Below are 23714 nucleotides of genomic sequence, written 5' to 3' on the forward strand. Positions count from 1 at the left end.
GGATGGCAGGACCAATACGAAAGGAAACCAAACATAGAAGGCTAAAATATAAATTTTGAAAACGTATTTGAATCAAAATAATTAGTGTGAAAAAAAAAAAAAACATTCGCAAGCTTTAAGGCCAAACATTTATTTAAGTAGAATTTAACTCAACTCTTTAAAGAAGGCTAATGCTATAGACACAACAAAAAACTGAAACAATTTCACAACATTTTTAAATTAGCATACTATATTATTAAAAAAAATAAAGATGACTAATGTTATAGACACAATGAAAAATAACAATTTCACAATATTTTCAAACTCGCATACTATATTATTAAAAATATTTAAATTGAAGATTGTGGTAGCCCATATACAAGTTGACATGTTAATATAGGAATTTTATGAAATTATTGTGACATTTTTATTGTGTTGTTAGCATTATTGCTATAAGAAAACTACAATTGAATTTCTCTTTTCTTGTTTATCAAATTACAGCATTTTCTTTTAACAAAAAATTGAGAGGGCTGGACTGGGCTGCCAGAATCAGTAGCTTATTTAACTGATGCCAAAACCTAGTAGAGTTTTAAGTTTAAAATCAATACAACTATTGTGGGATCCTCGTTATGCCACGCCCGACAACACGCGCGTGCTACTTCTCCTTCCGACAAGTACACATAGCCAATGTTCCCACAGCGTCTAGCCATAACACCGAACCCAACAATCTTCTCAACAAGTTGCGCGTGCTATCCAATCGCGGCCACCTCCAAGAAGCGCTCTCAATATTCTACACCCAAACCCAAACCCAAACCCAAACCCAAAACCACCAAACCTATGCGACTCTGTTCCATGCATGTGCTCGCCACAGAAGCCTCCATGAAGGCATATCTCTACACTATCACATGCTTTCCCACAACCCCACAAACCCTTTTGATCTCTTCGTTACCAACCATCTCATCAACATGTACTGCAAATTTGGATACGTAGGCTATGCCCACCACCTGTTCGATGAAATGCCTCACAGAAACCTTGTTTCTTGGACTGCTCTCATTTCCGGGTACGCGCAACAAGGGAGATCGGACGAGTGTCTTCTCTTGTTTTCGAGTATGTTGGTGGAGTATTATCCGAATGAATTTGCAGTGGCAAGTGTGCTTAGTTCTTGCTTTGGTGAGCGTGGACGGCAAGTACATGCGCTTGCGTTGAAACTGGCTTTGGATTCTTGTGTTTACGTTGCGAATGCTCTTATTACTATGTATAGTAAGAGTACTAGTTTTGGGTGTATGTGTAATGCTGATAAGGATGAGGCTTGGAGTTTGTTTAAGACCATGCAGGTTCGCAACCTTGTTTCGTGGAATTCAATGGTGGCAGGGTTTCAAATTCGCGGGCTTGGGACCCAAGCTATGAATCTTTTTATGCAAATGCACCGTGAGGGAACTGGGTTTGATCGTGCCACTCTTCTCAGTGTCATTTCTTCCTTGTATGGAAGTGAAAGCAATGTCAATAAACAAGTTGATGATGTGATGAGTAGCAGTCTCAAGTTTTGCTTTCAGTTGCATTGTCTCACTATCAAAACTGGGTTTATCTCAGAAATTGAAATAACAACTGCATTGGTGAAGTCTTACTTTGATATTGGAGGAGATATTGGTAACTGTTATAGGATTTTTATGGAGACGAGTACTTGTCATCGAGATATTGTTTCATGGACTAGCATTATTACGGCACTTGCAGAACGTGACCCTGAAGAAGCTCTCTTCCTTTTCTGTCAGTTGCGTCGAGAGGACTTAATTCCAGATTGGTATACTTTCTCAATTGCCTTGAAAGCTTGTGCAGGCCTTGTGACTGAGCGGCATGCTATGGCAGTTCATTCTCAAGTTATTAAAGCTGGGTTTGAGGGTGACACTGTACTTGCAAACGCTCTGATCCATGCCTATGCTAGGTGTGGCAACATTGCTTTGACTAAGCAAGTTTTTGATGAAATGGAATTTCGTGATTTGGTTTCTTGGAACTCAATGCTAAAAGCGCATGCCTTGCATGGAAAAGCTAGAGAAGCATTGCAACTCTTTTGGCAAATGAATCTCCAACCTGATCCCACTACCTTTGTCGCTCTCCTCTCAGCTTGCAGCCATGCTGAACTTGTGGATGAAGGAATCATAATTTTTGACTCTATGGTTGGAAAATATGGTATTGTTCCTCAGCTTGATCACTATGCCTGCATGGTTGACATTCTTGGGCGATCAGGGCGAGTTCTTGAGGCTGCAGAACTTATAAATAGAATGCCGATGAAGCCTGATTCTGTAGTTTGGAGCACACTCCTTGGATCATGTAGGAAGCATGGTAAGACAAGTTTGGCAAAGTTAGCAGCAGATAAACTGAAAGAGTTGGAGCCAGGTAATTCATTAGGTTATGTACAAATGTCAAACATATATTCCTCCGGTGGTAATTTCAATAAAGCTGGCCTAATTAGGAATGAAATGAAGGGATCTAGTGTGAGAAAGGAACCTGGATTAAGCTGGGTTGAGATTGGAAATCAGGTACATGAATTTGCCTCTGGAGGCCGATGTCATCCAGAAAGGGAGGTGATATTCAGGCAGCTTGAAGGATTTGTTGGGAAGTTAAAGGAGATAGGTTATGTACCCGAGACAAGCTTGGCATTGCATGACATAGAAGAGGAGCAGAAAGAGGAGCAATTGTATTGTCACAGTGAGAAGCTAGCTTTGACATTTGCCGTAATGAATGAAAGAAGTTTGTGTTATGGTGGGAGAGTAATAAGAATTAATAAGAACATTCGAATTTGTGTGGATTGCCATAACTTCATGAAGCTAGCATCAGATATGCTTAAAAAGGAGATTGTTGTAAGAGATGCAAACCGCTTCCATCATTTTAAAGGTGGGGTGTGCTCTTGCGATGACTATTGGTAGCAAACTAGCATCGCTGACTCAAATTTATGGGGTTTGCACTTGTCTTTGGCTGCATGGTTCTTCTTTTTGATCAGTAAAAGAAACAGTGCAACACAAGGACTTCCCAAGAGGTCACCCATCCTAGTACTAATCTTTCCCAAGCATGCTTAACTATGTGGTTCTGATGGGATGTGGTGCATTAGTACCAGTATCATTGATTGCAGCAGAAATGGATTGAAAAGATTCACATTGAGTTTCTAAATGATAAACTTGGGTTCTTTTAGTGATTGGACCGTTGTAAGACTCTTGTGGAGTTCAATCTATGTCTGGAGTAGTTGCAGAAATTACAACTGAGTTCTTGCTGAAGGTTGATTGTGATGTACGGTATTGCTCTCATCTAGATTGTGCTTTAGTGTGGCAGCAGACCATTCTATTTATGAGGTTCAGGGTACCAATAATAAATAAATCACTTTTACTCTTACAGAATGAGTAACATGCCTCAATTCTAATGGAACATTTGATCTATTATCTTGATTGAAAATCCCACATAATTTGACTGCCCATAGAACCAGACTTGAGAGGGACTGAGTGGGACCTTTTGCAGGGCCTTGAGAATTCAAGATTACCTAATTATACTGCGATGTAGCTCGCTGAATGTATGATCCGGCTCTACTGTTGAATTAGCACTAATTATTCAGTATGTTTTCTGATGCAAGGAGAGGAACTGCAATTGTATTTTAGAAGGGTATGTTTGAGTATATTTTACACAATAAACTAAATAAGCTGATGAAAATAAGCTCATATAAATACATACTAAACTTTTTGCAGTTGTAAATGTTATTTATCATTATTATTATATAGAAATTCCTTTAAAATTGATTTCTAATGGGATTCCTTCAAGAAAGGTTGTAAACGTTTACTTACTGTGTTATATGCAAGGCTCTTTTTTTCTCTTTAGGTAAACATTTATTATTATTATTTTGGTCGGGTTGAGAATCCTGTAAAAATTTCATTTGCTGGTCTTTGAAAACAAATGTGTTGCATTGAATGATTTTGGTCTGATTTTTCATTTGGTCTATATTTAGGCTCCTGTAACTGAAGGATCATTCCTTTATCTGGGTCTCAATTAAGAAACTTATGGATTATGGTTTATAATTTTCTGTTTTCATTTAAGAACAAGTTGAACATAGAGATTTATATTTTGTTTGCATAGAATTAGACTGCTGATTTTTGTGTGTGAATCACATAAATAATCTTTATTTGTGTCACTGGAAGGTAGAATTGCACAAAATTCCTGATTTGTTCATGTATGTGTGTGTGTGATGGATTCTCTTTGTTAATGTCATTAAATATGCTTCTTCATCCCCATATTGGAAGATTGCATCATCAATGAAGAGGAACATGTTTGTTTATAGGGAATTGTTTATTGCTACTCAGGATCATGTTCAGTTGATACACTCAACTAATATTTACACAAAATTCTAACAAAAGGGGGGAAAAAAGAGGTCACATCTCAGTCAGTACAACATGTGTGATCTAAAATTGTTCCAATCTAATGGAAGGTGTGCAATAATTATTTAGATTGTTTCTATTTGCTCTGCTTCTCTCAGGGAAAGCTTCTTATTTTCCAAACATTTTCCAATGTTTGGAAGGTGTGCATACACACCCTAGATTTCTAATTTATTGCTTCTTTCTATTTCATCTTAATATGCATAGATGCTGGTCCGAGATACATTTCTTCCTTCTTTTCAATTCTTGAATAATACATGCTTAGGGTAGACTGTGAATAATAAAAACATATTACTAGGATGAACCATAGAAATAGAACACCCACCCTAATGTATGTTATGTGTGAGCCTTTGTGTCATTTGCTTAATTCTTTACTTAAAAATATTATGCATGTTTAAGAGGGATCCTGCTTAGGGGGAACCCTTATTAGAATACGACTAGGAAATACAAGTGGAGGGATTCAGATTTTTTCCATTTGTTTTTTTTCGAGCAAGATCCACCTCTTGTTTTTGCGGTTTTTTATTTTATTTTTTTTGAGCTTAAACTTGTTATCTACCCAATTTTTATTTTTTATGATTTTTGTAGCCTAAGCTTGTTTCCAAAGAGACCCACTTCATGATTTATTGCCGGATCTATCTGTTGAAGCTGGTTTATTGGTTTTCATTATAGATGTTTGGTAATGGGTTGTGTAATTCAAGCTTAGATCTTGGCCTAATCTTCCTCTAATATGAATTTGAGATTTAAATATAAGGTACCTATATGGAAAAACTGTTGCTTTTTCAGGGATGTTGGGTTTGTTTAACGGGACTTATAGAGATCTGTGAATGTGTGAGGAATTCAATTGGATGGTGGGTCTATGTTTGTTTGGCTTTATAAAGTTGAAACATTGACTCTCGCCATGTAACAAAATATTATTGGCGAGTTGTGGTACAAAGTTATGTACAAAGTTGTATCCTAAGTATTACTCCACTGGACTTAAACCACTTTAGACCCAAATCCAACACTTTGAACCAATCAAACCCGTTGCAAGAAATTCTTCCAACTTGAAATTATGTACCTTTGACCAAGATTAGGCATTTGCTATTATTTTGTGCCAAAGCTTAAATCACTCAGTCTTTCTCATTAAAAAAAAAAAAATCACTCAGTCTTTAGACCATAATATATATATATATATATAGAGAGAGAGAGAGAGAGAGAGAGAGAGAGAGAGAGAGAGAGAGAGAGAGAGAGAGAGAGAGAGAGAGACTGCACCCTTAGTCCATTTAATTGAAGTCAGGCCAAACCGATGCAAATGGTTAGAGTCGTATTAGTGCATTTCAAAACGGTGGTTCAACTTGTACCTTCACCCTAGATGAAGTGTCTTATATGGAATTGCCACTTATTTTATTATAAAGAAAAAGTAACAAAACCATAAACATTTCTTTATTGGTTTGAAAATGAGTATACATTGTACTAGGAAGTTACATGGCAATGGTTCTAGATAAAATCTAAGATAAAAGTACATGGCTACATCCTTACCATTTTCCATTCTCTCAACCAAACAGAAGTGGGGGAAAACTAATATTTTTTTTTCTATCTCCTAACTTTTCCACCCTCTATCAAGCTATTTTCTATCCCTTGACTTTTCCATCCTTCTAACCAAACGAAACCTAAAGCAAAGGTATTGTTGGGATATCTTTTTTTTTCTCTTAGATTTTGAAGTATATATAAGAGAGATGAGATCAGTTAATTTATAGAGAAACATAAATTGAAATTACCAAGTTCTCCTTTCCATTCATAATGCTTGAAAACAACTCAGGGTCTCCAAGTCCAAGTGGGACTTTAATTCCATGTAGTGAGACCAACATGGTTAGATGAAGTAAGACCAAGAATGAGACGTGTGATGCTACTTCATTTTGTTATTTAAGGTAAATGTAGTAGAGCGCTCTAATTTCTATTTTGGCTGAGACGATGTTAGTAACTTCTTTTTTCTATGATGTGGCACAAAGTGACCAAACTTTTTATTTTTATTTTTTATAATTTGATTCTTTTTTTTCTGCAATAATTTAATAGTTACATCATTTGGGGAAGAAGGATTCCAACTCTAATTTTCCTAATTGATTATAGCATATTATGCCACTGAGCTATATATATATATATATATAGGGTATCTGACCACTTGGCAAAACTTTGATTATCACTTTCTTACCAAAATTGCAATTAATGGCCACTTTATTGTTGTTGTTGTTACTTTAGAATTATTAGTTTCTATATTTTAGTGGGTACAACAGTGTTTCTACTTTCTTACCAAAATTGCAATGAATGGCCACTTTATTGTTGTTGTTACTTTAGAATTATTAGTTTCTATATTTTAATGGGTACAGTAGTGTTTCTACTTTCTAGGGCTCTTAGGGTTCAATTAGGTTTTTTTTTTTTTTAATTTTTTTTTACAAGATAGAAATTATACTTTAGAATAATTTAAGTGTATATATGTGTAAAGCTCTCTCTTGGAGATTTGAACCCCAACCTTTACCTCTTTACACCCTACAAGCATTTATACTTGTGAATGACCATCACACCAAATGTGTGCGGTGGTCTAATTTGGCAATTTTGAATATAGGTTTATTCAAAATGAGGGGTTATGAATCATCTTTTTTGGCATATGATATTCGGGTAATAACATAAGATTGTGAGATTTTTGGATTTACTGCAGATTTGAACAAATACAGACTTTAAGGTACAGTTAATTTTTTGTCAAAAAAGTACAATTCATTTGACAAAATCAACCATTTTTTCCCTTTCTCTTTTTGGACATTATTACCACCTTTCAACAGATTTCATTTTTTGCTTCTTTTCTTGGTGTCCAAGTGTTCGACATGCACTTGCTTCTTATCTTTGCTACCTTTCAACAGATTTCATTTGCTTCTTTTCTCGGTGTCCAAGTGTTCAACATGCACTTGCTTCTTGTCTTGGTGTCCAAGTGTTCAACATGCTCTTATATCTTATTTAAGAGTTAATTGTTTTAACTTAAAATCTCAAATTTATTTTAAATAAAATAAGTTAATTAAAATAAATTCATACAGACAGACTCTAATAAGTAATGTGACATGCATGATTCCTAGGGGCAGAAAGGTGAGTACAATGTTTCAATATTAAAATTTCCATTAAATTCAACTCTGATAGTAGGATTCAATTGGGTGAATAACATCTCTTTTCTAACAAAGATATTCAGGGTTCAAACCCTCTTCTCCTATTCTCCTATTGTTGTATCTATTGAACTATAAAAAAAAATGTGAATAATAGATTTTGGACGAGACTAATATTGGTTAAGGGTTTTTTGGTTACTATATTTACAAACATACCTTTAATACTCTCTCTCTCTCTCTCTCTCTCTCTCTCTCATAATGTTAAGTGAATCTCATGATATCATCCTCAACAACTACTAGTACAATAGATTTGAATTGCATCTCCTGAAATGAAAGTTATTATTTTACTCTCTCTCTCGAGGTTACATTATATTTAGTGATCTTACATGCATCGAATAAACCACATACTTTTTCACTCCCTTGTCACTAGCAATTAATCATTTGGCTCCCACTGGCCACTGCAATACAAAGTGAGATGGAAGTGAAAACTTCTATCATTGAAAAAAAATATAAGCATAAATGACATAAGGCGTCACCAATTGCAATTCAATCCATTGTAGATAAAAGATAATGATATCATGGCAAACTGAAAAACCTAATGAAAACTATCTAAGGGAAAAACCACAATGGGGGAAACCTTCCCCAAAAAGTAACTACAACCGAGATAGGTTTTTACAATATAGCGTCAAACTTTTACCTATACTCTATAAAACCAGTAGATTAACTTATTATAGAAACCTTCTATAACTTCAAATCCTCTTAAGTCTTTAATTATCTGAATGCTTCACGGATGACATGCCTACATTCATAACCGAAATCTCTAATTAAGTCCAAGAACATCTTAAAGATTTGTTCCATAACATTAAAACTCAAAGATCGAAAATGCTGAACAGAAGGCGACTTTGCCATATTTGCTGAGATACCTAGCCATTACAATGAGTGCAACAAAGCATGCAGCTAAGCACTACTTCCATGCCACAAACCTGTCACCAGGAGGACAGATAGTCCTAGAATGGTAGCAATGATGATTTTTGGTGATGTGGAGTCCCTTGAAAACTACTGTGCCCACTTTTGCTATCAAAAGATGAAACATATTCAGCGTGTTGGTGGCCAAAGAAATCCTCCCAAATCTTCTTGGATGGCTAAAGAGAAAAACAAGATTGAATCTATTGAATGTTACATATGGAGGAGAACAGTTTTCAATATAGCAACTGATGCCATTTAGGAAGAAGATATATTGAATGTGGTTGTGTAATATCATGTATTAAGTTTTCTCCTCGTTCTGTCCAACATGAATTCCTCAATGCATGTATAATCACACAAATATATATTAAGTTTCTATAGAAATATGAGAAAATCTTTACAAAATAAAATTCCAAATTTATTGGAAACTATAGTAGCAACAAGAAAAAAGAAAATTTTCATGGAGGTTCACTTATTGATAACATATCCTCATGGTGCTCACAAATCAAACTAGCTTCATGCCCGAACAAAGTTACCAATTGCCGGTCAATGTGCAAGAGAACTCACCTCATCCTCTCGCCAATATCTCTGTTCAAGTTCATACCACATCGACCGCGAGACTCCTTCAACCGAAGGTGTACTTTTACACGTATCACAGGACTTTGTCTGACAAGTAAGAAACTGTTTAAGCCCTGACCCCTTTTCAATGATTGACTGAACAGGTTCATGGGATAGTGTGAAGGAGGTTTGGGAGCCTTTTTCAAATTGTATAAAGAGGCAGTGAGAGATATTCAACACCTCCAAATTTTCCGGGTTGTCCAATATATGGATCAAAGCTTCGTTGTGCACTGTTTTGCATCGGAGACTTACCACCTTAAGCTTTCGAAATTTTTTAGTTAGGGCACAAGCTAAGTTTAGGTCAAACTGGCAATCAATTTTAAGTTCAAATAAGTTTTTGCAGTATGTACCAATCACCTCCATGTGTTCCATACGACTGCAAAACCAAGGAATAGTCAAAGATTCAAGCCCTTCCCACATTTTGAAAGCTTCTTCTGTTCCACCAATTGTTATTTGATGCCAAGTTGCAGGTAGTACGAGTCGTTTTAGGTTACGGGTCCTGCATATAATAGTGTCTCAATTTTAGTATATATCCATTTGGTAACAGTTTATTTAGGTGAAACTAAAATTTATTTGTTGAAAATATTGTAGATAAAACTAAAAACTAGTTGAAATATTACCGTGGGATCTATGAATAGTATAAAAAATAAGCTGAAAAGTAGCAAAAATAAACTAAATAGTGCAAAAAACTATTTTTTTCGGTCAACCATAATAGATTCTTTATTTTGATTTGAATATACTAGTAAATTAGGGAATAAAAACTTGGTACCTTTTGGCTGTAAAGATCAAATGCTCATCTCTTATGCATTCAAAGAAGTTGAAAATCAAGAAAGTCACATTTCCACGACTGAGATTTAAAGACCTCTTCAAGACTGACATTAGTATCTTAGTTGAAAGGCGGTTAGACCAAGGATATGGTTTTGGGGGATAACAAACGAAGCTAGGCTTCAACATACGTAAGTCAAGTTTCTTCCACAAGACAGGCTCACAACAAGCTGAGCGCCATGAGCTGCACACTTGAGAGACGCCAGTAATCAAATCCATAACATTAAGAGTCATGAATATCTTAACAAGTACATCATTGTCCATGTTGTTCCAGCTGTGATCACTTGAACTTTCATTCCTCATTTGTTCAAAATAGATTTTCCCTTCAACATAAGTAAATAAAAACATGGTAAGCAACAAATCTATCTCAAGGATATATGTTTTTTAGGTCCAATTTCTACTTGTGTAAACTAAAAGTGCATTCAAGATTGGAATTTTAAGGTCAACTTTCTAGCCTCTTTTGCAAGTTGAAACTTCTCATTACATTATAGATATAAAGAAATTTAAACCACACAAATCATTGTAACACTTAAGGAGATAATAGATCACTATCCTACAGTCATTACTCTCAAAAGTTTCAAATCCACTTAAGCAAACTAGCCAGGCAACAAATTTGCATACATTTGCAATTACAAACCAAAAGGATATCGTGAAATGATTAGGTTACTTATGAAAGATTTTCTCCAAAAAAAAAAAAAAAAAAAAAGCTACTTATGCTAGAAAGGGAACCCATTCTTAGAAAATTTAAAATTCTCTTGCAATGAAAATTTTGAGATCTCAATAAAATATTAAGGTCATTGCAAAAACAACATGAGAACAAGAATATTAGAATATAAACGCCACGTATAAGCAATTGCATAAATTTTTAGAGATTACCCTAAAATCTTTGAGAAAGTTCTATATAGACACGTTAGAAGAGTTGGATTTCATTAACAATAAATAGCGTCCGTACAAGCCTAGAGATTAATTAAATACTCAAGATTCTCTAGACAACTCGTTACCAGAAAACTAACTACCATATAAATTACAAATTGTCATATGAATTTCAAATGGTTAAGATTCGTTTTACACTATACACTTAATCATTTTGTGTACTATATCTACTTAATCGTAACCGTTCATCAAATTATCTTACATATTTAATGAAGCAATATCCTATGAACATGTAAAAAACAAAGTTGTATCGTAGAATTATCCTAAATTATTAAAAGATTTGCCTAAATTTTTTTATTTTAACGCATTCCTTTAGTTGTTCAAAAAATATCTTTACAACAATATTTCAAGGATGTAATAAAAAAATAAAAAAAAACTTTTCAACAATGTTTCAAGGATTCAATAAAAAAAGCCTTCATATTTCAAAATCAATGAAATCTACAAATATGAATGAGATCTCCTATAAAAATCATAAAGATCGATGGGAGTCACTCATATTTAAGAAGTAAATTAAGATGTACGTTTCAGTAGTATATTTTATTGTTTCAGTTTGGACATTAAGGGGGAAAAAGTTTAAACTTTTACTCATAACAACAAATGATATTCTTAGAATCAAAGGAAATGTCTCAAACAACTTGAATTTATTACTGACTTTTTCATAGTTTGATTCGAAAAGAACTCATCTTTGATTTTCAATCCTCACACATTTGAATTTCTTGATGAACTAATTTATGTTTTTACGATATATTATGATTCTTCTAGCTTACATGTAACGCAAATTCTAAAAAATTTATTTATTTAATTTTATTTAGCTTTCCTGTTGATTCTTAGTGAAAAAACTTCACCACAAATTATCACGCCAGAAAAAATTTATATCAGGGAATTTTTTAGGAAAATAAAAGAGGGAGAGAGAGAACTTTTAAATTTTTTTTTTTTTTATACAGGAGAGAGAGAACTGTAGATTATAATCAAGTCTCTTAAACGCAATATTCACCAAAAAGAATACCTTTTAGCCACCTCATTAACCCAATTGAAGACTTCAAAATCAACATAAATAAGTAGAATATAAATGTATTGCTCACAAAGATGGAAAATCAAACCCCTCATATGTTACCTAAGGCACCACAAATGGGTTTTGTCATATTTTGATAATTTTGTAAACTTATTTTCCTTTCCAGACACCATACATTTAGACACTTCAAGCTTGAACTCTCCTAGAGTCAGATTAAGATAAGAAAATAATTTGATGGATTATTTTCTTGTCATTAAACTTTGAGCTATTTTATAGTGACGTTGACCTCAATACTTCTCATAACATGCAAGAAGAGGAAATTTGTCTAGTTTGAGAAAATCCTAACACACATTAGAAAATGAAGGAAACAAAAGAAGAACAAAAATGGTATCTTTGTGAAGCAATTGGCTTACCTTTAATTGAAGGTGCTGTTTGGATCTTTTCTTTCTCTCTTAATTTTTGAAGACAGAGAGAAATCAGACAGGTTGGATTTATACAGATGCAAGCCTTGAAAATTACCAAATTTTCTTTGTAACTTAAGGTTACAACTCATGCTCTTACTTAGATTTCAACTCGATGCAGTGAGACTAGTGCAGTGACATGAAGTGAGACCAACGAGAATGAGACATGTAAGACATTGGTGGCTAGTCTTGACATTTAAAGGAAGTATTGTAGGGCAATTTACTGCATGGACCATGCCTTATAAGGTAACGCAAACGTGGCACAAAGAGATTAATCAATGTTGATGTGTCAATTTCACCCGTCTAAACTAGGTTATTAGTTTCTTACCATAATTGTAACGAAGGACCAACCTCAAATTTTAAATTTTCTTCACTCACAAAAATAACAAATTCAAATTTATTTTTCTTTATAAAGCATTGGAAATTGAGATATGTAATATGAACATGAATTTAATATCACAACAATAAGTTTGGCCAAATCGGCCATTTACCACTTTTCACGGAAATTATTAGCAACAAACTACTATTTGCAAAATAAGTAGCAATATACTGATTTTTTAAAACTTAAGTTCATGAAACTCGAGTTTGCTGTGTAAATCGAGTTTTAAACACTCGAGTTTCATAAAAAAAAAAAAAATTGTGCTGACGTGGATTTTTTTATTGAAAAAATGTCACATGGAACTCGAGCTTGGTAAACTCGAGTTCCATGCAACACAATACTTGAGCTTACCAAGTTCAAATTCCTTGTAATATGGAACTCGAGTTTGGCAAACTTGAGTTCCTTATACTTTTTTTTTTTACAATAATCAACAAATAACATAAACATAAAAATAAGTAATTTTTTTTTCATTTGAACGCACAAACATATGTTTTTATTTATTTAAATAGAAGCATTGTAAAATATAGAAATTTTAATTTCAAAATATTAATTTTTAGGCCACTCATACCCCTTGTTTATTTATTTTTAACGCACTCATCAATTTCTAACTTCTCGGAAGCATTGTGGTCAAATTGGTTAAAATATTGGGGGTTAAAATGAGAAATTAGAACAACATGTAAAAGAAAAATCTCACTCCATTTTTAGCCATGGGCACACTGAAAGAAGTTTAAGCTACATATTGTTACTTTAATACTTTATCAATCCTATTTTGAATTACTGTTTGGTCAAACGATTGATAAATATTACAAAAAGAGTGAGCCACTCGGATATAAAGAAAAACTTATCACGTCGAGAACTTACATATCCAGACGTGGTAATATGTAAGTTCTTCTTTATATCCGAGTGGTCCACTCTTTCTGCAATATTTATCAATCATTTGACCATATAGGAATCAAGAACAAGATTGATAAAGTAACAATATGTAGCTTAAACTTCTTTCGGTGTGTCCATGGCTAAAAATGGAGTGAGATTTTTTTTTTACGTGTTATTCTAATTTCTCATTGTAACTCCCAATATTTTAACCAATTTGACCATAACGCTTCCGAGAAGTTAGAAATTGATGAGTGTGTTAAAAATGAATAAACAAGGGGTATGAGTGGCCTAAAAATTAAAATTTTGAAATTAATTTTTTTATATTTTATAATGCTTCTATTTAAATAAATAAAAACATATGTTTGTGCGTTCAAATAAAAAAAATTACTTATTTTTATGTTTATGTTTCTTTGTTGATTATGAAAAAAAAAACTATAAAGAACTCGAGTTCCATATTACAAAGAACTTGAGCTTCATAAGCTCAAGTACCATAGAAGAAAAAAATACGAGCATTACGATCAAGTTTTGTATTTACAAAGAACTCGAGTTTGGTAAGCTCGAGTATCGTGTTGCATGGAACTTGAGTTTACCATGCTCGAGTTCCATGTTGCATTTTTTCATTAAAAAAGTTCCACGTCAGCACAAGTTTTTTATTTTATTTTTATGAAACTCGAGTGTTTAAAACTCGATTTACACAGTAAACTCTAGTTTCATGAACTTGAGTTTCAAAAAAGTGGTATATTACTACTTATTTTGTAAACAGTGGTATGTTGCTAATAATTTTCGTGAAAAGTGGTAAATGGCCCAATAAGTTTAGTAAGTTTAATTGTACAAAAATTTTCACCATTTTTACGTGATATGTCCCATTATGACCGATGTTAACAAAAGTGTTGTCAATAGTTTAAACTGATTTCATTTTAATTACAATTTATCATGTTGGCAATTATTAAATAAGAAAAGTGATAATTTTTTCATAGACTTGAATGGTCAAAATAACAATAAAATCAACGAATTAAATTCAATATAGATGTCGTGTAAGAGTTTATATATATTCACACCTTTCAATCAAACACTGCCACCTCAAATTTTTTTTCCTAAAATAAGAATGGAGACTAATACACCTAATTACAATCTCGTTAACAGCGATTCTTAAAAAAGAAAAAATCTCGTTAACAGCCAATAATTTGTAGATTAAAAAAAGAGAAATGCTAATGAATGTCCTAAGGGCATTGGTTAATGATTCATTTAAAAAAAGTTTTTATGAGAAAATGAAATAAAGTAATTAATATTTTGACAGCTTTATAAAAGTGGTATTAAAAATTTTCTAAAATAGATTGTTAACCAATACCCTAAGGGCATTCGTTAGCATGACCCTTAAAAAAAAAAGTCAAAAAAATGTCTAGTCGCAATTAAGACGCTATCAATTATTACGAAAAGAGAAATGCTAGCGAAAATTTTCATCACAACTTGAAAAAGCTATTAGAGACAACAAATCAAATAATAATGTATTGAAGATGTTTGATCCATAATTGAGATCGAACACAACCCAAGTTGGGCCGCTTTGATCCATTTTTATTATTTGCATTCTGGAATTGATAACTTTGCTTTGCACCATATAGTTCCAAATATTTATGAAATTTCTATTCAAATTTGTGAAATTTTAGTTTTTACAACCCTCTCTATATCAACTTCCTCCAATTGAAGGTGATCCAATCAATCAAAATAAATCCTGAACGTTCAATTTATGGGGTACTCTAGTCCACACACCCCATGAGCCTGAGCAAGATTAATAACCTGTTTCATCATATTATGTTTTTTTCAGAACACTATGACTACTATCCTAAGTCATGGTGCTGAAAATGATCAGCAATTCCGTGGTTTAGTATGAACTTAGAATCTGTTTAGGTTCCGTTTATTTTGTTGAAATTGAAATTTTTTTTTTCTGAAATTATTATAAATAAAGATAGAAGTTAGCTGAAAGCCTGAAATAGTATATTGGGACTCATGAATAGTACCAAAAAATGTAGTGAGCCCATAAATAATAACAAAATAAGTTGAATAGTAAAATAAGCTGGCTTTTTTAATTTGGAACCAAACGCATACTTAATAAAAGGATTTTGTCAGTGGTGTGGTGTCTAGAAGTAATGTTGTCTGAGAAGGTTGCTTTTTTTCTTTTTCAAAAACAAAGAATTTAAATCCTTTAATTCTATCTCTTTTTTTCTTTAAAAAAAAATCTCTCCAGTTTTTAGTTAGATTTGTGACACAAATCATTTATTTGATTTAAGTTGTTTACATGGGTTTCTCTAAGACCATTGAAAAAAAAAATTTAATGCCACATGTTGCCCATATATCTAAAAATTAGAGAAAATTGAAGGATTTAAATGGGAATGGAACATGACCCTCATTTAAAACGTTAAGTATCTTAACCTTTAATCATATCTTTAAGGAAAATATCAATACTGTATGTAAAAACGGAAGATTTAAAATTTGATTATGCTCTTCTCCCATTGTCTCACAAAAGATTATACCATTAGCTCTTCTTCTTCTTCTTCTTTTTTTTTTTTTTTTTTCAGTCTTACTTAATTATTTAGTATTTTCACAATTTTGGTTTCCCTCTTTTAGTATCTCCAATTAATTCCCCTTCCCCATTTAATTGTATCTTCCTCTCTCTCCATCAAACCCATTAAATTGCCCCATGCTATTTATTGTTTTTCCTTATTTAATTGCATGCTCCTTCATTATTTTATTTTCCTTAGACTATCCTTTTAGTTTCCTAATTAATGGTGATTTATTAATGCTTGAGTTTTTTTTTTTTTTTTGTGGCTTCCCCAAAATGCCAAGACACCCCTTGAACCTTTGGGTGGTGGCTATTATACACCCTGAACTTTTATTTTAGCTAATTTACTCTTTAAACTTTATACAAGTGACAAATAGAAACATCTATTAGACTATCATTTGAAGAGAAGTTAGTCACTCATGTGACACGTGTAAATAAAAAATACCCAATTGCACTATTGAAAGATAGAAACCGAAAGGAGCGAGAGGATCTCTTAACCAAGCTACAGCATCACTGGAGTTCGAACTCCTACTGCCAATCTAGGCCTTAGAGTCGCCGACCTTGTCGGTCGTGGTCCTGTTGTTCAACAGCCACCACTGGTTGAACTCATTGTTGATCTAAGCTTTTGTGTGTGTTTTTCTCTCTCCTCTTTTTATTCATTTTTCAACATACAAACAAACCTTTGATTTCATATTTCTTTTATTTTCTCAATCAACAAGTAGGCCTCTGGTCTTAACAAACAATCAAGTGTTTGATTAATTAACCTTGATGATGAATTGGACAAAAAAAAGAAGAAGAAAAGATCAGTGTCTAATGGCTTTCTTAGTGACGTTGTTTGTCTATATATCAAATATATTTTATTTCATTTCGTTAGATTGATTACTTGGGTTTATTATTTCGAACATGGATCTCCTATTTGTACTTGATCTTTAGCAATTAATTGGAACTTGCATGAAAAGTTGCATAATGCATGTGTTTGATCTTAAATTGTTTTAAGTTGGATAATGGAACTTGTCCTTTCAATACTTCAATTTGTGTGTTTTTTTTTTTTTTTCAACAATGGCCACTATCCCAAAATTCATTGAGTGTTTTGGTATTTTCCCTCCCTCTTTTAACGCCATCAACTATCATCCCCTCTTCCCTTCATTCAACTCTTCTTCCTTCTTAATTTTTATTTATTTATTTTATACTCTTGCAATTTTTTGTTTCCCTGTTTCATCAGATCCAATTAATTCCCCTTTCCAATTTGTCTCTTCCTCTCTCTCCAACAAACCCATTCAATTTCCCTATGTCATTAATTGCTCATTTATTATTATCTTTTTCCTCTTACTAACCTTTTAGTTTTCTTAATTAATGTTTTTTCTTTCCTCTTTTAATGCCTTCAATTGCACTCTTCTTCCCTCCATAAAAATCAATCAATTCTTCTCATGTTGGTTACCTCTTTATTTCCACTCTTTCTCTTTCCTTTCCTTCCAAACTTCATTGTAGTTAATGGCTACAGCTTGTCTCAATATCTTTTTATTAGATGTGGATTTTGATAAATCCATCGTTAGATTTTTTTTCCCTTATATCTTCTATACTTGCAAAATATTCTAAAGATTAAAGATCAATAGTTATGTCATCAATTAAATGTTTAAATTTCAAGTTTTTTAGTCTAAAATAATGCATAAAAATAAGGTCATGAATTGAACAGAAAATAACATCCGATTGACATGAAATTTTACATGTTTGTTAAGGACATAAAGAACTTAAAATCTGGTGGTTAGATTTTCAAAATATGTAGTCATACTAATTTTTTAGTAAGAGTTGTAACCAATGGTTACAACCAAGTTTGTAATCAACTTGTCCATAAAATAATAGGTTCCAACACAATTCCAATGGATGATGATTTTTTTTTCCATATTCAATCTTTAGATGAACAAAATTTGGCTACAAACTTGGTTGTAGTCTAAGCCTTAGGTTCGTGGCCCGACCCGGCCCATTTTAACTTGGTCCATAGGCACAATAGGTTAGGGGGGCATGCTGTTGACCAATTTACAACCTAGGTCAAAATAAAAATACTCAAACCCAAATCCCTGGCCATGGGTAACAATGCCCATTTTGTTTTTAGCGAGTTGGTCTACCAAGTTTGGCTTAATGGGCTACTCATTAGCTTGTGTTATTATTTTATTTTATTATTTTTATAAGGAAATAATCAAGTTTTTATAAGGGAAGAATAAATCTATTGTTTACTGATAATATATTCTCAATAAGAAAAATAAGAAGGAACCTGAAATGTACAAAAATATTTTTTCCCATTTCTTGCTTCTCATCTTTAATTCCAACTTCGGTCTTAATGTGACATAAGAGGTGTTGAAGTAAATCATTTTGCATTTTCGTTTTAAACCGTACTTTTGTTGAGTTTTGTTAATATTTAGGATACGTTTTCACTGTTTTGGATTGTAGAATGAAAAACAAAAAAGTCTGAGAAAGTTAGTTTAAAACTAAAAGAATAGTTTTCAATTTCTAATATTCTTTTTAATGGTGCACAAAATGTTATAAATAATTGTATCTAAGAAATAAATATTTTCCCTAACTTACCTTTTTCATTATTGAAAAACAATTATTTTATTTTATTTTATTTTGGTACAACAAGATTTGTTTTAATGTTAATACACACATACACACACACAGTCTCTATATCATCTTTACATATAACTTTCATGCACATTACACATATTAGCGACTAAGTATATTAATAACAATACACATAAACGTCAACAAAATAACAATAAACATGAACATAAACAATAAAATTAATAATCATGATGATGATACTTTTTGACTGTGAATTTGGTTTTCAAGCAATACCTTAAACCTGAAGCCTTCATTATTTATTTATTTTTTTCATACCAATAATTTTAGGTTGGCAAGGGTGCATCATAATATGGATAATTAATTATTCTTTCGTCGTGTATTTTTGGCTTTAGAAATTTGGACTTTAAATGGTAAACCCAGCCGATTTGCTTGGCAATGAAAATTGAATGACCTAGTTGATATCAATTTTGGTTGCATTTGTATTTGAGAAATAAGATAACATGAACAATGAAAAATAAGATTTCAAAGCATTGATGTCAGAGACAATTTTCTAAATTTGATGGCTGTTGGTGAACATGATGATTTTTAGGGACTCTACCATGTAAATCATGAAAAATATTCAAATTTTAAAAAGATAAAGTAGATATGTTGGCACCTATGCCTCAATATTGGATAGGGAATAGCTCTAGTGCAGCAGCCCAAGGCAGGAGAGGAAAGCTCCCTATATATTCTATAATATAAGTGTAAACCAACGCAGCAGGAAAAACACCTTTTTGGAGGTAATGGCTGGCATCAAGTTTTTTTGAACTATAAACCTCGAGAAAGAGTCCATATAGGACAACGGTTAATATGAATTGAAAAACTAGCACAGCCATTCTCTTCGAACCTTGACTTACTAAAGGTGATTCCGCAATGGTACCAATAACAGTTGATACTAAAAACAAAGTCACAGAAGGACCATTCATTAAAAATAAAATTATATATAACCCAGCTAATTGCTGGATTACACCAAATATCGCTGTTGTGATAACAACATTCCTAGAAAAGTGCTGATCCTCAGCTTGTGTCTCCACAAGTGAACTAGAAAATTCTTCTTGCTCCTCACTCATAGGTGCTGATCCTCCAAAAACATCAGCCTTTTTTAAATAAAATATCCTTTAATATGATTGAGGCAAACTTCCTCCATGACTGAAGTCATTAATTCAGAACTCCACCCTATATTATAGCACACCAGCACTACTTAGCTCTTTTCATCAACTCTGGTGTTTGTTAGTATGGTACAACCCCACACATATAATGAAGGTTGTCATTTGCAATATATATATTTTGATAAACAACTATTTTAAATGTTATTGTAATTTTTAATGATAAGATCGAAGCAATAATTGTCAAAATAGTTAAAAAATGATAAAACATTTTGTCATATGTATGCTTCATCTTTTGCGGCTTCTTTGATATGAAGGTTGCCAAGATAAGGGTTATGACTCCAGGAAGCTATCCTATTTGGAATATTAACAAGGCAGATGCATCTCCATAGATGGCCCCCTCATAAACCCTCACCCTTTGCATTTTTTTATTCCATTTTTCTTTTTTGTTATTTTTTACCATACTAGGAATTAAATTAAATTGGGAAATTTCTACTTATACTTTGACAAACTCTAGTCAGCTATAATATTTTTTTGTTAAGTCAAGAATATTCTCTTGTGGTTAGGTCCTTTTTTTTCAATGATATATTTCACTAATGAGTTCTTTTTAAGGGGGCATAGTGTTATCGATAAATAAACATAAACCAAATAAAAATAAAAATCAACATAATTTAAAAAAAAAAAAAAAATATATATATATATATATATATATATATATATATATATATATATATATATATATATATATATATATCACCCTAAACTTCCAATGATTGGCTGATATATCTTCAATTGTTAAATGAAAAACTTATTTTGAGTTAAAAAAGAAGAAGATTAAAACTAATGATAATAATGATACTTCTTGATTGTAATTATGTTTTTAAGCAATACTCATAAACCTCCATCAAAATGGTATTTCAAATAAAAATGAATAATAAAGATTCAATGTTATATAAAGATATGCGGTGAAATGCATCAAGAATAAAATTGGATAGACATAAAATTCATGAGAATAGACTAATTGGGAGGGGTACTAGATATGTTTTTGATAGAATTCTTTCATAGGGTACCCTAGTTAGACAAAAACATATATTTGTACTCACACAGTATGTGTCTGTTCGAAACTTTTAAAAAACTTCCGTCAACCGTTTTCACTCCAAAGTTATAGAATTATATGCTTTTTTTTTTTCTTAAAACATGACAGTATAAATAGCGTTTGTTACGGAATATGTAATATAAGCTTATGGGTCGCATAGTAAATAACATTTGATTGGTATGAAATTTGACATATATATTAAGAACATAAAGAATATGCTATCCAACAGTTAGAGTTTTAAAATATATAGTTATTTTAATTTTTTTTATGAGATTTATAGTCTTAAGTTACAACTAAGTTTGTAACCAAATTTTGTCATTTTTAGATTAGCATAGATTATTTCTCTACTCCTCTCTTACCTTATTTTTTGATTTGTTTTAATGTTTTTAAAGTCCTTTCTCACGTACACCATCAGACCAATCACCCATTTAATGGGCCTCTATCACCATTTATTTCCCTCATATAACACTTTTGTCTCTATCAAAGTCAACCCACCTGAGCATTTTGCCCTAATCTATTTTCTATATAAGAAATATTTCTTTCACGGCAAAAATTAACGAGGAAGCTCTTTCTTTCTTCTAATCACCAACTCTAGTAATAAAGCCCACATCTATAAAGGCTACTCAAGAGCTCATTATCCAAAAGGTTTTTGGTCTCAACTCATGTGAGTGGGACATTATAGGAAGGATTGACCCTAATTTCGGCTGTAAAAAGAGGCTTATTCAACTTAGCAAGGAAAATAGAAAAACCCAGATGGGACTTCATCGAGTTTGACGACCCTTTGCAAATTTATCATCCCATCTTCCAAAAGCCCAAAAATTCATTAAGCCTGTAGAAAAATTCAATAAAAAACAAGACATGCACCACTTGGTTTATCCTCTCCCTCTAAATCTCACTTACTCGTGCTCTTCTTAGAACTACTTGTTTTTTTTTTTTTTTTTAAATAAACACACACACAAAAAGGAGAGGAAAAACTGGCTCTAACACGAAAGCACACCATAAACTCTAATCAAAAGCCATGATAAATTCATATTATTGGGACGCAGAAGGAAAGTTGGCTTTAAGAAAAATTCCAAACATCATAGATTTAAATAAAATTGTTTGATAGTTCTTAAGTCTGCAAGAATTGGGGTCTAATTAACCTCGACAACTAAGAAGGAAAGAAGCAATGTTCAATCTGAAGGAAATTATTCACTAACCCATTCTAATAATTACAAATTTATAATATGTTTTCTGGGCTTTGAGCTTGAAATTTGTGCGCAGGTAGCGACAAAATTGGATCAAAAGCACATTTTGTAGGAGTACTAGAATCAACTTTCCCCTTATCAAAAAAAAAAGAAAAAAAAAGAATCAACTTTCCCTCATTCAAAGGCCCACCATTAGTTATCTATAATCTCCATGACACATTTCTCAAGTATGACAAAGGGACCACACTTTATCCTCTCTCTTTTGGAGTACTAGATAGTAGATTGTAGAACCCAAGTTATCTTCCTTGGAATGATAATTTTCTCCCTCCAATAACAAAGTTATTGGTAGGGCTTGTGGGATTCCTTTTTTAGGGTGGGGAAACACTATCTCTTTATCCTCAATTTGTTTGTCTACTTCCACTATTTTCTTCTACTTGCTTTCCAGCACAAACAGTGTCTCTCAAATTTACTTTCCATCATGGATGATGTCATAAAGGAGTGGAAGAAACTATCCCTTACGGATATAGAAGGGGCAAAGATCAAGTTGAGTAAGTCAAAAAATCTGTTTGTTAGAAATACTAAATAATTGTATTATATTTCTCAATGAAAGAATATACATGAGTGCTTTTATATAGGAGGCATAGGAGTGCAGTACAAGTAAGAGTGTAATACAAGAATGTGTGCTATACAAGTAAATGTGCAGAAATGGATCTTAGTCGAGTTGAGCGACGAGGTGGAATGTCTTGTGCAAGATCTTCAGGTGAAGTAGGAGCAGGGGACCCAAGCTTAAGGTTGGATACCTCATCTTCGACTTGTTCATCTTCCACCTGTTCATTAAAGGGTGAACTAGGAACGGGATCAAGGATATCTAGTGGTTGGACAGAGAAGTCTACAGGAGAATCCGGAGCAGCTACAGAAGGATTAGGAGTAGCTACAGGAGGAATTTGTGCCTCATCTGGAAAAAGATCTAAGACAGGAGGAAGATAGAGAAGCACAGAAGTAATAGAGCTCGACAAAGAGGCAATGTTCCCAAAAGATAACATTGTGGGAGATATGAAGACGATGAGAAACAGGATCATAACACCGATACCCCTTTTGAGTTTCACCATAGCCAAGAAAACAACAAAGCCTTGACCGAGGCTAAAGTTTGTTATGCTCATGTGGCTGAAGAAGAATGAAACAAGCAGAACTGAATGAGCGAATGTGATGATAGTTTGGAGGTGGCCCAAAAAGGCGCTTATATGGAGTTTGATTTTGGATGACAGGATTGGGAATGCGATTAATAGCATGAAAGGCAGCTTCGCCCCAAAAAGGAGTAAGAACTTTGGTAGAGAGAAGGAGAGCATGAACAATGTCAAGAATATGACAAAGTTTTCGTTCGGCTCTACCATTTTGCTAAGAGGTACTCAGACAAGTTAGTTGATGAATAGTGCCATAGGAATGCAAAACAGTTTGAAAAGCATATTGAGTGTACTCAAGAGCATTATCAGATCAAAAATTTTTGATACGTTTGGAAAATTTAATTTCAACAATTTTTGCAAAATTAGAATATACTCGCAATAATTCAGAACGATG

General features: G+C 32.8%; 2 protein-coding genes across 2 annotated transcripts; one reads left to right on the plus strand and one right to left on the minus strand.

The window, feature by feature from the left end:
* The first annotated feature begins 604 nt into the window (after positions 1-604).
* LOC142613030 (pentatricopeptide repeat-containing protein At1g71420) lies at positions 605-3723 on the plus strand. The gene has a single exon (XM_075785208.1). It carries the CDS (start codon positions 609-611, stop codon positions 2898-2900), a length of 2292 nt encoding a protein of 763 aa, XP_075641323.1. The 5' UTR covers positions 605-608; the 3' UTR covers positions 2901-3723.
* Positions 3724-9022: 5299 nt separating this feature from the next.
* Positions 9023-10222, minus strand: LOC142613513 (F-box/LRR-repeat protein At3g48880-like). The gene is made up of 2 exons (XM_075785888.1): positions 9864-10222; positions 9023-9593 (listed from the first exon to the last, which is right to left on the minus strand). Exons 1-2 carry the CDS (start codon positions 10220-10222, stop codon positions 9023-9025), a joined length of 930 nt encoding a protein of 309 aa, XP_075642003.1.
* Between the last annotated feature and the right edge of the window lie 13492 nt (positions 10223-23714).

Source organism: Castanea sativa, chromosome 10 (assembly GCF_040712315.1).
Source record: "Castanea sativa cultivar Marrone di Chiusa Pesio chromosome 10, ASM4071231v1".
NCBI lineage: Eukaryota > Viridiplantae > Streptophyta > Magnoliopsida > Fagales > Fagaceae > Castanea > Castanea sativa.

Coding starts and splice junctions, on each gene's coding strand:
- LOC142613030 (XM_075785208.1), top strand. CDS start 609: ATGCCACGCCCGACAACACGCGCGTGCTACTTCTCCTTCCGACAAGTA.
- LOC142613513 (XM_075785888.1), bottom strand. CDS start 10,222: ATGAGGAATGAAAGTTCAAGTGATCACAGCTGGAACAACATGGACAAT. Junction 9,594..9,863: donor TTGATCTTTACAGCCAAAAG/GTACCAAGTTTT, acceptor TATTATATGCAG/GACCCGTAACCTAAAACGAC.